Source organism: Petromyzon marinus, chromosome 48 (assembly GCF_048934315.1).
Source record: "Petromyzon marinus isolate PM22_M1 ecotype Great Lakes invasive population chromosome 48, UKy_Petmar_22M1.pri1.0, whole genome shotgun sequence".
Lineage (NCBI taxonomy): Eukaryota > Metazoa > Chordata > Hyperoartia > Petromyzontiformes > Petromyzontidae > Petromyzon > Petromyzon marinus.
The window spans coordinates 9,980,299-9,995,362 of record NC_133714.1 but is presented as its reverse complement, the minus strand read 5'-3'; the positions used below and the strand labels follow the sequence as shown (position 1 = coordinate 9,995,362).

The 15,064-nt window shown below is 52.2% G+C and overlaps 1 protein-coding gene across 11 annotated transcripts in view; it reads left to right on the top strand.

The window, feature by feature from the left end:
* LOC116952782 (cyclin-dependent kinase 17-like) overlaps positions 1–15,064 on the top strand; it is a 68,108-nt gene that overhangs the window by 38,163 nt on the left and 14,881 nt on the right. For 6 of the 11 annotated variants that reach the window (XM_032972412.2, XM_032972408.2, XM_032972410.2 and 3 more), the window contains 7 exons: positions 2,320–2,467; positions 6,352–6,621; positions 10,178–10,311; positions 11,121–11,246; positions 11,564–11,620; positions 14,116–14,230; positions 14,886–14,980. In XM_032972412.2, the coding sequence (XP_032828303.2) occupies positions 2,329–2,467; positions 6,352–6,621; positions 10,178–10,311; positions 11,121–11,246; positions 11,564–11,620; positions 14,116–14,230; positions 14,886–14,980 (936 nt within the window). In that variant the 5' untranslated portion in view covers positions 2,320–2,328. Of the gene's footprint in view, positions 1–2,319; positions 2,468–6,351; positions 6,622–6,699; positions 7,547–10,177; positions 10,312–11,120; positions 11,247–11,563; positions 11,621–14,115; positions 14,231–14,885; positions 14,981–15,064 lie in introns of those variants that run through there. The other 5 variants (XM_032972418.2, XM_032972419.2, XM_032972409.2 and 2 more) reach the window with 4 other exon arrangements.

The window sequence follows — 15,064 nt, the reverse complement described above, 5'->3', positions numbered from 1 at the left end:
GCGCGGTGACGTCCTGGCAGAAGCGGGTTTGCCGCTTTTTTGCAGAGAATCACGGTTCGGGTCCAGCAGCCCACCCTGGTTATCACTGCGGTGTGTACTCAGCAGAATAGTACAACTGCTACCATGCGCCGTCTGCTTCACAGTGGACGTTAAAGGTTCCACAGCGCCCGAGTTGGCCAATGTGTGCCAGTGTCATCATAAAAATTTGCCATATTTTGAAAACTTTGCAGTACCCTCCTGAAAAAGAATCACGAGGCTTTCCTGGGTAAACCCACGGACTAACGGGAATAATCGTGAGTGGTCGGCCGATGGGCGGTCCGCGCACCAGTGCCAAAGACGGTGGCACCGTCAAGCGAAGCGATTGCATTCTGTTGTTTAACAAGGCAATGAGTTACGGAATTTGTTTACGCTGAATTAAACATGTTACATTACTCATCATTGATATATTTTAAATATAATCGTCTTGAATTGTATTCCACAAGTACATCAAATCATGAATAGTTTGTCAGGGTTTCGCACCTATTCAGTTTGTAATTGGTGCTGGCAAACTACAAACCTCGTGAGCGATATCTAAACTGGTCCTGGGCTTCCCCTGGGTCGACTCTGCCTTGAATTATTACCTGGTGCAGTATGTAAACAGCAGCACTGGGAAGACAAAGGTGGCAGGGCGTGGTGCTGGCCTCACCACGACCACCACCACCTGTGTTCGTGCATGCCTTATTAGGTCCTCGCTAACAGCACTTGCTTCATTAGCCTTGTCTTTGATAATTATCAGTGTGTGTGTGTGTAGTGAGTGTGACCGTGTGTTGGAGTGGGTGGCTGTTTATTGTACTAAGTAGGTGGCTGTGTTGTTGTGTCGGCGTGTTGTTGTAGCGAGTGAGTGGATGACTGTATTATAGTGAGTGGTGTGTGACTGTGTGTTGTAGTGCGTGAGTGGGTGACTACGTATTGCAGCGAAGGCGGTGGTGCGGTTGTGAATTGTGGCGAGCGAGTGTCGTTGGCGGGAGGGCGGGCTGATCGAGTGGAGCTGCGTGTGCCGCTCCACGGCTGAGGGCTCTCTTCGTCTGTCGTGAGCGTTCACGTGCGTGCACCGCCTCGTGGCTATGAACACACGCAGCAGCGCGCCCGGCGCGAATGGCTCCATCACACGGCTTCATCGCAGGCCAACAAGCCCGGACACGGCCTGCATGCGCTCCGCCAAGCACGCACAATGCACTCCGCTCCACTCCGCCCTATTTATCTCGCCATGTGCTCGCATATTTATACGTGTGCCTGTCTGTTTGTTACTTTATATATATTTATTTGGCTTAGCTCGCTCCGCCGATTGTGCGCGGTGCTTTTGTGTGGGCGGTTGCGTAATGTCTCCTTTGAATGAGAACTGGGATGGAAAAGGAATAATGTGTTTTTTATAGTGCTGTGAACAATTGGGGCAGCTGGCTGGCTGGCTGATTAACTCGACTAGCTTGCCTAGTCGCTTTGTGTTGCTGGTCAGTTGATGGCGCTTTTGTTAATAAGTAGACAGGCCCAAGTAGGTACATGTGTTCATGTATGTGCGTATGTATGTAAATATTGTTAAATCGGCGTGGATTTCCTGGAATGGTACGGAACAGAAACACGGACATTGACAAAAAAACTGAAACGCCACTGAGGCGCATGCGAGATGCACGCTCGGAATGACATTGGGAGATAAGAAAGAGGAACACGCGTACACCGCTTAATAAATGTAAGTGTGCTTGGGAAGGGGACGTTGCAAGGGATAATGGTCAAGAATATTGAGGGAATGACAGCCAAAGGAGGGAACTCATCCCCTGCAGAGATGGAGTGCTGAAATCAGCTCGTGTGTCGGTGCTAGACAGATTGTTGACAATGGGGAGGCCTTCATCCAGCAGTGAAATGATCATGGCTTATGATAACGCTGTTTGGCACAGTGATTTCCCTGCCCTGCAACGTCACTGACCTGGGTTCAATTCCCATCCATTCGCATGATTAGTTTCCAGCGATCGCCTAACGTGTCCTGGGCTTCCCATAAGTCCACCCTCTAGACATTAGCAACTGGGAGACAGGTGGCCGAGCGTGGTTCTGGACACACAACCTCGGGTGTGCCGTGCAGGCCTCAAAAGGTGCTCGCCAAAAACAAATGCACTTACAGTCCGTGGAGCTTAGTGGAGGCCTTCATCATTATCACGTGATATATTGGTGTGTGTACGTATAACACCACGCAGAGGCTCTTCATGTCCGTGGTTTGTAGACGAGTGTGTGTTTGAACAGGGCTAAGTAGTCGGTCTCATCTGTGCGTGATGCGTGCGATGTTGCGTGTAGATCCCAGCGATGGATCGCATGAAGAAGCTGAAGCGGCGTCTGTCGCTGACGCTGCGTGGAGGCCGCCCTGTGGACGAGGCGCTCTCCGAGCTCGCAGAGCAGATGACCATGGAGGATGGCACCATCAAAGACAACGGTAGCGCCCCGGGTGCGGCCCCACAGCTTCACCAGCAGTGGCTCTAATACCACCACCACGTCTGTTAGCACCGCTCCTTTCCGCAGTAGCTCATGCCTATGCCTCCACTCCCTCCGGCGTCGGCACCACCGCCACTTCCATGACCACCACCGCTCTCACCAGCAGCATCACCGCTCTCACCAGCAACACCACCGCTCTCACCAGCAACACCACCGCTCTCACCAGCACCACCACCACTCTCACCAGCAACACCACCACCGCTCTCACCAGCAGCACCACCACTCTCACCAGCAGCACCACCACTCTCACCAGCAGCACCACCACTCTCACCAGCAGCATCACCGCTCTCACCAGCAACACCACCGCTCTCACCAGCAACACCACCGCTCTCACCAGCACCACCACCACTCTCACCAGCAACACCACCGCTCTCACCAGCACCAACACCGCTGTCACCAGCAGCATCACCACTCTCACCTGCAGAACCACCACCGCTCTCACCAGCAGCACCACCGCTCTCACCAGCAACACCACCACTCTCACCAGCAACACCACCGCTCTCACCCTCAGCACCACCACTCTCACCAGCAGCATCACCACTCTCACCTGCAGAACCACCACCGCTCTCACCAGCAGCATGACCGCTCTCACCAGCAACACCACCGCTCTCACCAGCACCACCACCGCCGACACATCCTTTACTGTCTCCAGCGGCAGCAGCAATCTCCAACATTCCCATTACCACCACCGCTTCCAGCAACAACACAACCAGCACCATCAGTGATAAAACTGCGTTCACCACCATCGCCATCATTTCTTGCAACTCCAGCACTACCACCACCATCTCTAGCAAAGCCAGCACCAACACTACCTTCATCACCATCAACTTTAGCAAGCCTATCACCACCACTATAATCTCCAGCAACTTTAGCACCACGAGCATCGTCGTTAAGCAACGCAAACTCTGCCACTATCTCCACTGCATCCAGCGTCATCACCACTGCTACTCGCACCACCAACATAATTACGGCAGGGTGGCGCAGTTGTTACACTTGTGCCTCAGCAATAAGGGCCTGGAGAACAGGGGGAGAACATACAAACTCCACAGAGCAGCAAGGCACTCGAGTCGGGAATCGAACCCATGCTGTTCTTGCTATGAGGCACAAGTGTCGCTACCGTGCCACTCACCTGCCGCCTACTCGCGTCACTCAGCTGCCCTGATCATCAGCCCCTTTTCGGGTTGAAGTTTTTTTTGTGTTTAGCGATACGGAGCGGTGATTTATGCCCACGGCTAACATCCATGGCCGGCGATATCTGAACCAGACCTGGCCCTCCCGCCCCCCATTACCCCCGCTCTTTACTGAACATCACTGGCCGCTCATACAATCACATTGCCAAAACGTGATGGGGAGACGTTCACATAAGTACTATATAAATGTATTTTTAAACTTTATATGTATTGTGCTGTGCTGTTTTATCAAATCGTGATTCAGTGACGGTTTGCTGACCTCTGCTACCAGAACATAGTCATTGCAATGATTTCGTCTTAACAGTGAACCTATTGATGGCATATGTGGTGGATAAGACCACATGCAGGTGTAGTATTCATTACCAGCAAAAACAGGACTGGCAATACCAGCTGTTAATGTGGTTGTTCACGTTGGATGTTAGTGTTGCTGGTGACTTGGGGATTGTGATCTTTTCCTCTTGCCTATATCCCAACCCATTTTGCAAGATGGACAATGTGTTACAATTTCCAACACCTTAATATTGACAATGTGTTGTTCATTATAGGCAACGCCACCATAATAGCTACATCACGTGGCATTTAATGAACAAAGGTATTACCGTAGTATTGACATTTTCACAATGCAATACTCAACCTAACACGTTGATATTGCTTATCGCAGGACATAAGCTCAACGTCGATACGTGCTACTCGGTGTAAGCGGTGTCTTCCAATTGCCTTATCAATGGAAGCAATCACTTCGTATTGCTTACATTTGCTGGGTGTTGCTGGTCCAAAGCAATAACTGCTTTGGACCAATTTTCTGTCGTGGTTGGCGAGAAGAGCCGTGCACGAAGCACGCACAGACCGCAGTGGAGCGCAGAGACGATGGCACTGCGACGATGCAGCAGTGGCACGTTAAGGCTGCCCTTACTCTCCCTGGCTCTCGGGTTATTTGTGTTTCCCCGCATTGGTTCGACGTAATGCTGGCCGCCTTGGTGGCGGGGTCATGCTCCCGACTATGCCTGAGCTACCTTGCCTGGCCTCTCGCTCTTGGTTTGCTGACAGGGCACGTGTAATGACGAGCACACATCGGGGCGGGGCAGTGCGAGCTCTATATCTTACTCCACGTTGCCTACGGAAAGTGAAGCTGTCTCCCTGCTCGAATGAGCATTGGGGCGGCACTCATCTCTGTTAGCGGCCCAGAGACGGCAGTGGAAAATTCACATTCCCTTGGCAGAGAACAGTATCTCCATGATGTGGCTACTGGTGACTTCCAATAAAGTGGTACCTATTTTATCGGCCATGGAGGAATGGTGAGCTGAGTTGACCAACGGATTGGGATTTAAACTCATGACCAATCTGTGCAGTGGCAATATGCGATCTGTTCGCTTGCAGTAATTCAATTCGGCTAACATCTCTCCCAAGGTCAATGAAACAAATACCTCTGTATGGGATGTCAGCAGTGTTATCTAATGGGACAGACTGCATGGGAATGAGGGATATCCACGACTGGCCCGAAGGCAGACAAACAAGAAAAGCGCCGTCCAGGAGTTTGTTTAAGGAGGGAAGGCACTTGGACTTGTTTGAGGAATGTTGCGTAAACTCTCAGAATACTCGCTTTAAAATCCGACTCCGCCGCCTCGCTCCCGTGTGTGCCTGTCAGCGACCGGGCACGCCGGCACAGAGACCTCCCTTGTGTTATGATTTATTCTTGTTTCATTTTTTGCTGTTGCTTTTGTTTCTCTTTTGTTTGCTCCTCTTCTTCCTCCTCGTCCGTCCTTCCCACCCCGTTCCTCGTTTGGCTCGTGCGCCTCCCTCTTCCACCCCCCCCCTGCTCCCTGTGCCCACCCGCGTGCCCTCCAACATCGTCGCTGCCGCTTGTGACCGCACGGACGCCACGTTTCTGTCTCTGGACGCCCCCGGCGAGTCCGGACACACGACGTGCGTACCGCACGTTCGGTTTGTGCGTGTGCATGCACGTGTGCGTCTGTCCGTGTGCGTCTGTCTGCTTGTGTGTGTGTGTGTCTTTGCCTGTTCTGTGTGTGTACATGTACGCACGTCTGCTTGTATCTTTGCATGTGTGTGTGTGTGCCTGTGTTTTATTTATTTGTTTGCGTATATGTGTGCATGTGTGTCTATGTGCATGTGTGTCTGTGTGCGTGTGGTTGCGCATGTGTGCACTTGTGTGAACGTGTCTATGCGTTTGCATGTTTGTATATATGTGTATCTGCACATGTCTGTCTGCATTTGCAAAGCACTTTCTGTGCCCCTCGCACACATTCACACGTCTGTTGCACACATTACTTTGCGTGCACCCTTCTCGCTGCACGTGCCATGCTATCGCTGCTGCTCCCAATGTTATGATTTGTTTAACCTTTTCCTTACGGTTCTGCTCGACTGCTCTCCGCCCTCCCGGGCATTCGGATCACGTGCGCATCTCCGCTTGCCCCCGCCGCCACACTCCACGCATGATTGGCCATCCACCGAATGTCGAACGCACGGCGTGTAAACCGACGGCCTCCACCGAAACGCAAACGGGGTCCGAACACGCGGCCGCCTGGGTCCTTAACGCATCCCCCCCCCTCCCTCCCTCCCCCGCACGCTCGCACGCACACTCTGCGATATCGTACACCCTCGTGGCGCGCGCACGCGCGCGCGCGCTCAGGCACAGGCACAGGCACGCGCACGCGCACGGACGCCGTGGTGCGCAACGGAAAGCCGCCCGCCTCGCACAGCATGCACTCCTTCCTGCACCAGTACGCGGGCAGCCTGCGCAAGCCGCCCCTACGGAGGCCTCGCAGCGTGATGGGTGGCCCCGTGCTGCCGGCCAACCTCTCCGTACCGCGGCACAGGGGCGACGGCGGCGACGCCGGGGTTGGCGACGCCGTTGGAGGAAGCGGCGGCGGCAGCAACGGCGGCGGCAGGCATCACCTCGGTGCTTCCAGCCGCCCGGGGCCGGGGAGGGGATTGCGGTCGGAGGAGATTGCGGGGGGGGGGGGGTGTAGGGCTGCGAGGATCCGTACGGGATCGTAACGCCTCCTTGTTTTTGTACTCCGAGTCGGCACCCGCAGGACTCCTTGTATTCTCAGCCATTAGCAATTCCCCACGGGGCACAGGAACCGTGGCGCAGAGAGGGCTTTGGGAAGGCCCCGAGTACCACCCATGCTTCCCGTCTCCCACACCAGAACCCCCCCGTTAGTTGCGAGTCGCTTTTGCTCCGTGCCTGGGCAGGCGTGCAACGGTGGGCTTAGCCAACTTTTATAAACTTTCAAAACTAATAGAGTAATTACTCGATATTACCTCATTAGACCTCCTTTTCTGGCAACAAAGCTGAAACGATTTACGAGGAATCATGTCCGCATTAACCACAATACTTGTGTTCAAAATGCTGGCAAATGAGGTCTAATGATGTCGATCCTTACCCCGAGCCCTCATTACTTTGATAGTGGCATTGTCTTTGAGCTGTACGCCTTTTGGCGTCCTCTGGTCTAGCACCAATTGAGACGAGGCTCAAAAGAAAGCCGTCTCTGGTGTGGACCAATCAGTTTCGAGGACAATGCATATATCATCATAGTGTGTTTTTTGTTTGCATTTTGACCACAAGTATTGTGGTTAATGCACACGTGATTTCTCGTAAAAAGGTTTCGGTTTTGTTGCCAGACCAAAAAGGGGGAAAACCCTATTTTTCTCTATTACCTGTTTGACAGTTTCGAGAGCACGCGAGGAGATTTACTCCAAACTGTGCGGTGCTGTTTCGCTGTTTCCTCTCGCTGCCTGGCACCGCCGAGGGCAGTGCCTTCCTTCTCCAGTGGGCAGCGTCGTCTCCCTCGTTCACCTGGGGCGGTGCGCCGCCAATCTCCGTGAGACAGCCGCTGGTTACGAAGCTCTCTATGCAGGGGGAAGCCTCATGGATGGAGCCTCAGGAAGGTCTTACATTGGGATGTTTGGCCACTCTCCATTCACGAGCGTTTGGCTTGCGCGGCGGAGATTGGGGTGGCCAGAGAGAACCAATGCGTTCATAGCCTCACTGTGATTGGCTGTTGTGAGGTCACACAGGTTTGACTGTTGTCAAGGACAACGCCTTTGTGTTGAGACGAAAATGGCAGCACAATGTGTATATCGGAGGTCCTGCAGAAAATAATAGAACTGTACGTATCAGTATTTTAAAGGTGCACGGTGCTGTCTTCACATTCTTGAATGTCACTCTTATCCCTTGTGATCAACGACTTCGTCACGTGTCAGTCATGGTAAAGTCGCGGAAGCAAATGGTTTCCATTGGTGCCGTCAGAGGCGACCGCTGTTTTGGGACGCTGTGTGTAGGGCTGTGTTTTTTGCAATAGTTTTAGTTGTCTCGTGTCCTGCTGGGTGGTGCTCTATTCAGAGCACTCGGCGGCCGGTCGAAACGTGGGGGCGCTCGCAAAACCTCGTCAGGGTTCACCCTAGGCCTCGGCAAGATAAGGTAATTTACCCTTTTTACCGGGTTAAAGGGTAAAGGTAGCGCTGAGGAATTACCCGGTAGGGTAAAGGTAGCGTGAAGTGTTACCCAGTAAATACCTTGTTTACCGCTCGCTAAAAGCTCCGTGGCGCAGTCTGTGGCCTCCATTTAAAATTGGAATCATCTTCTATATGAATAAAGCGCTCTACCTAACATTTACCTGTTATAAACCTTGTTCATGTGTAGTAGTGCCCCAGTAATTACCCTGTGATCGGGTAAGTTGTATGGGGTAAGGGTAAAGGTAGGCTCGTTGTTTTTGCCTTACCTTGCCGAGGCCTAGTTCACCCACCATCCCTCCCAGGTCGATGGCACATTGAACCCTTTTACCCATGGCAGTGTTATTTGGTGTGTTCTGCCAGTGCTGTATCTGAGAGCCCGTCCAACCCATGCTCACGAGTCACGCCACGTGTCTCTTTGTGCAGGTTTCCCCATATCCCGGTGTGTTTGTCTTCATGTCTCCGGGTTCCTGAGTCTTTGTGCCATCAGCTGTGTCCCCATTTACCCGTGTCTCCATTTACCCGTGTCCACGTGTGAGGTGCCTTCCTGTCTTTAAGTCCGCCCCCCTCACCCTGCCGTGTGTACGTGTCTCCTTGTACCCAGGTGTCCCCATAACCCAGTGCGTCCGTGTGCCCCTTGTCACCTTAATTTATTTACTTATGACAATTCCTTATAGGGGAAACACATACTAATTAACTGATTACTAACGTAGTGTATAATTGCAATAACCATGTCCCCCCCTCTGCCCCCTTCTGATCTCTGCACCTGCTTGGGTATAATAATTGTGTTAAGTTATTGAATAACACACATTGCAAATACCCCCCCTCAAATCACTGCACCTGAATGGGTTAAATGACGATGACGTCACCCTGCCGCTGCTCTATTTAAGACCGGGAGCAAGTGGAGGGGGCCTCACTATGCTGGCAAATTGCCCGATGATGCTGGATGTAATTACCAGCGAAACGTCGTACTCAAAAATTGTAAATGCTGTGGATTCACTCTTCAACACACCGGTGGGCTAAAGTAGTGTGAACTATTTTGTCTTTTGTCAACGTGACACATTTTTTACTGATTGGCCGTGTCGGGTGGTGGAGGGTTACGACACATTTATAAATAACACGATCCAACCCAATAACGCTTATTATGTTTAAAGCTTTTGTGACTGCAGGAATTCATTTTCTTTGGGTCTTTCAGTAAAGTCCCGTAGATAGGTACACATGTATTAAAATAATAATAAATTAACATGCTGATCTCTCACATTAACATCACTAGCCCCACCCACTTCGTTTATGACCCTAGGGCTACACCCTACAAAACAGTCTGCATTCAGCAGCTTTTCCCCCCATTTCCTCCTGATGACAGTCGCTGGTGTTGTGATCGAAACGTCGTAGTTTTTGTGTTTATTTTATATTCATTATTTTTTTATAAAATTTGTACCTATCTACGTGACTTTACCGAAAGACCCAAAGCATATCCTTAAATTTCTGTTTGCCAAGGCATCGCTGTTCGCCTGCGTCTTCCCGTATTTATTCCTGTGCAGGGTGGTGCAGTGCTAACGCTTGTGCCTCACGGCAAAAAGGCCCTGGATTTGATTTCCGACTGGCACTTTTCTGTGTGGAGTTTACATGTTCTCCCCCTTTTCTGCGTGGGTTTCCTCTGGGTTGCCCTGGTTCCCCCACCTCCCACCCCATAACTGTGTGTGTGTGTATATATATACACATATATGAAAAGAATCTCAGTTCAAATTTGCAAAACAATACAAAAAAAACATTCATCACTGCATACTGGCAGAATGTCTCGTCGCTGAGCCAGGTGTTGAGTCGCCTTGTGCTGTACAGGGGCAGCTTTGCACTCGGAGACCCTCCGTTAGGCGATGGAGCGCAATACATGTGTGCGTTCACCACATGAATTTGTTCATGTAACGCCCCTTGCCACCCTACGCGATTGCTCGCTCTCATCCGCCGCGCGCTCTCCTCCCCGCCACTGCCGGGCGGCGCAGGCGTTGTGCACGAGAATCTCAAGATGGGCTCGGACGGAGAGAGCGATCAGGCGTCGGGGACCTCGTCGGACGAAGTGCAGTCGCCCGTCCGCGTGCGCATGCGGAACCACCCTCACCGGCGCATCTCGCAGGAGGTGAGCGACGCGTGGACGAATGGGCGTGCACACTCGTCCAGACGCGGACTGCTCTCTCAGACCGACACACACACACACACGCGCACACGCATACACGTACAGACCAACACATGTGGACTTTTGGGGCAAGTGCTGTGAGCGAGCATCTATGAAAGGCCGGCACGGCACATGAGGGGTTGGGTGGTCAGCACCATGCCCTGGCTACCATTTGTCTCCCCGGTGCTGATGTTTACACACCGCGCCAGATACTCATTCAAGGCTGAGTCGACCTAGGGGAGGCCCAGGAGGGGTTCAGATATTCGTCACCGATTTTGGCCATGAGCTAAACTCAAACTCAGGTCACTGGGTTATTGGCACAGCACACTAACTACTTTGCTACCGCTTGCCACAATCGTGCACACCAACACACGTCAACACCCCAACACACCTACACACGGCGCACACGCAATGCACCTCTCCAACAGGCACACTGAGATGCACACATTGTTGCACACCAGCCCCATACATCTACGCACACGCAACAGCTACCCACGTGCCCATATGTATATGCGTGAACACATGCTTACACGACAATTCCCAGAAGAGTGCACACGTACACATGTATACACATCACATGTACCAATGGACGTACACGCGCACACACACATACAGTAAATGGACCGTGCGCAATTGCACCCTGGCGACGCACGCACGCGTGCGTTTACACGGAGGCTCCCGTGCACGGGAGCGTGCACGGGAGCGTGCATGCGGGCTAGGGGAGGATGGATGCCAGTGGTGGTGATCGCCGTTTCTCTGCCCGTTTCTTGCAGGATCTCAACAAGAGGTTATCGCTCCCTGCCGACATCCGGCTGCCCGAGGGCTACCTGGAGAAGATGCAGCTCAACAGCCCGCCCTTCGACAAGCCGCTGAGCAGACGGCTCCGCAGGGCCTCGCTGGTGCGTGCCCTGCCGCCCCGCTCTGCTCGGCAGAGCCGCGTCCAGAAGCGCTCTCACTCAAATCACCACTCGCACATCCACGCCACTACTCGCTCGTACACACCACTACTCATCCACAAGCATACCATTTTCAGATTAAACACTACTCAAATGCTACTTGTAAACTACTCGGTAATCAGACGCATAACTTACACACGTGTCCCTCCCAACACATTGCACAGTGGCGCAGGGTTGGAGAGACTTGTCTCTCTGTCCGTGTCGCTGGCAGTGCCGGTCTCATCGATCGTTCGTGATCCCTCTGTGTTTGTGTTGCGCAGTCGGAGATTGGCTTTGGCAAGCTGGAAACGTACACGAAGCTTGACAAGCTGGGGGAGGTGGGTGTTCCTCGGACACGCGCGTGCACTCACAAGCCTTCTTGCGCGTTGCCCTGCGACATCCACGTCTTTGTTACGTGCAACTCACAAGTCAAACGGCGTGCCTGCTTTGATGGGTGTGCGGTGCTGTGTGTGTCTCTCCTGCACAGTGAGGGAAAAAAGTATTTGATCCCCTGCTGATATTGTACGTTTGCCCACTGACAAAGAAATGATCAGTCTATAATTTTAATGGTAGGTTTATTTGAACAGTGAGAGACAGAATAACAACAACAAAATCCAGAAAAACGCATGTCAAAAATATTATAAATTGATTTGCATTTTAATGAGGGAAATAAGTATTTGACCCCTCTGCAAAACATGACTTAGTACTTGGTGGCAAAACCCTTGTTGGCAATCATAGAGGTCAGACGTTTCTTGTCGTTGGCCACCAGGTTTGCACACATCTCAGGAGGGATTTTGTCCCACTCCTCTTTGCAGATCTTCTCCAAGTCATTAAGGTTTCGAGGCTGACGTTTGGCAACTCGAACCTTTAGCTCCCTCCACAGATTTTCTATGGGATTAAGGTCTGGAGACTGGCTAGGCCACTCCAGGACCTTAATGTGCTTCTTCTTGAGCCACTCCTTTGTTGCCGTGGCTGTGTGTTTTGGGTCATTGTCATGTTGGAATACCCATCCACTACCCATTTTCAATGCCCTGGCTGAGGGAAGGAGGTTCTCACCCAAGATTTGACGGTACATGGCCCCGTTCATCGTCCCTTTGATGCGGTGAAGTTGTCCTGTCCCCTTAGCAGAAAAACACCCCCAAAGCATAATGTTTCCACCTCCATGTTTGACGGTGGGGATGGTGTTCTTGGGGTCATAGGCAGCATTCCTCCTCCACCAAACACCGCGAGTTGAGTTGATGTCAAAGAGCTCCATTTTGGTCTCATCTGACCACAACACTTTCACCCAGTTGTCCTCTGAATCATTTAGATGTTCATTGGCAAACTTCAGACGGGAATGTATATGTGCTTTCTTGAGCAGGGGGACCTTGCAGGTACTGCAGGATTTCAGTCCTTCACGGTGTAGTGTGTTACCAATTGTTTTCTTGGTGACTATGGTCCCAGCTGCCTTGAGATAATTGACAAGATCCTCCCGTGTAGTTCTGGGCTGATTCCTCACCGTTCTCATGATCATTGCAACTCCACGAGGTGAGATCTTGCATGGAGCCCCAGGCCGAGGTAGATTGACAGTTCTTTTGTGTTTCCTTCATTTGCGAATAATCGCACCACCTGTTGTCACCTTCCCACCAAGCTGCTTGGCAATGGTCTTGTAGCCCATTCCAGCCTTGTGTTGGTCTACAATCTTGTCTCTGACATCCTTGGAGAGCTCTTTGGTCTTGGCCATGGTGGAGAGTTTGGAATTTGATTGATTGCTTCTGTGGACAGGTGTATTTTATACAGGTAACAAGCTGAGATTAGGAGCACTCCCTTTAAGAGTGTGCTCCTAATCTCAGCTCGTTACCTGTTTAAAAGACACCTGGGAGCCAGAAATCTTTCTGATTAAGTGGGGGTCAAATACTTATTTCTCTCATTAAAATGCAAATCAATTTCTAACATTTTTGACATGCGTTTTTCTGGATTTTCTTGTTATTCTGTCTCTCACTGTTCAAATAAACCTACCATTAAAATTATAGACTGATCATTTCTTTGGCAGTGGGCAAACGTACAAAATCAGCAGGGGATCAAATACTTTTTTCCCTCGCTGTAACAGCCCTCAGCCAGCTGTATAACAATTCGCCATTCGTATGGCAGCAGCCAGTCTTGGTGTTTGAGCTCTTGTCTGTCTACAAAGTTGTACTCACATTCAGAATGTTGAGAGTGAATATGCTCGTCACTATACACTCTGCTCATATCCTACCTGTGGGAGTTGACTGTGACTCAGTTCATGTGATTGTCGTATATATCGACTCTCCATGCTGTGTCGTTCATGGGGATTGTTTTGGTCATACTTCACCACGCTGGTCAGTTCGGATTGGTGAAGATGTCAAGCACAGGACCAGTTCTGATAGAACTTGCAACTGATGTTAACCTTTGCCGGGAATTGAACTCGGCCCATGCTGGGTTCTTAGTGCAGCGTGCTAACCACTGTGCCACCACCTCTTTTAATCCTCGCTAGGGTCAACTTAGCCCATTATCCTTCTGGGGTCAATAAAAGGGCCGTGCTAACCACTGTGCCACCACCTCTTTATTGCACCTCTTCAAATCCTCGCTAGGGTCAACTTAGCCCATTATCCTTCTGGGGTCAATAAAATAAGTACACATTTGTGAGACTGTATCCGTGTATGTGCTATGGGCAAAAGAACTCCTGCCATTGGCATGTGGAGCCTACTCCACTTGACTGAGTTGGTGCTAATAGAGAGGTGTAAGTAGAGGAACTCGAGTCGTGACCGTGTGGTCGTGTCGCCCGTGGTGGAGAGTGACTCCCCCCCCCCCCGCTCCGCCCCCCGGTGTGTAGGGCACCTACGCCACGGTCTACAAGGGCCGCAGCAAACTCACCGACAACCTCGTCGCCCTCAAGGAGATCCGCCTGGAGCACGAGGAGGGCGCGCCCTGCACCGCGATCCGCGAGGGTGCGCAGCAGCACACCCACGGGGGCACGGCACCCACAGCCAGCGGGCAGCTCCTCACCCTCACCAACACCCACAGCCAGCGGGCAGCTCCTCACCCTCACCAACACCCACAGCCAGGGGGCAGCTCCTCACCAACACCCACAGCCAGGGGGCAGCTCCTCACCAACACCCACAACCAGGGGGCAGCTCCTCACCAACACCCACAGCCAGGGGGCAGCTCCTCACCAACACCCACAGCCAGGGGGCAGCTCCTCACCAACACCAACACCCACAGCCAGGGAGCAGCTCCTCACCAACACTAACACCCACAGCCAAGGGGCAGCTCCTCACCCTCACCAACACCCACAGCCAGGGGGCAGCTCCTCACCAACACCCATAGCCAGGGGGCAGCTCCTCACCAACACCCACAGCCAGGGGGCAGCTCCTCACCAACACCCACAACCAGGGGGCAGCTCCTCACTAACACTGCTTATGCTTGTGTGGGGCAAGGGGGTGGATCATGCAAGGATGGGGCCTCTGAGACCCTTATCCGACCAGGTAGCTGGTTGTGTAGGTAGGAATGTGTTTTGATAGACGAGCGAAGCGGTCAGTGTCAGCGTCGGCATCGTTGCCCATGGCGATCTCTTGACTGTCACGATGTTCTCCTCGCCCGCAGTGTCCCTGCTGAAGGACCTAAAGCACGCGAACATCGTCACGCTGCACGACATCATCCACACCGACAAGTCCCTCACTCTCGTCTTTGAGTACCTGGTACGTGCCGTGCCCCCCTCCACATCGGCATTGTTCGTCATGTATGTATTCATCGCTTCCAGCACCTGCAGTTGCACTGCGCTC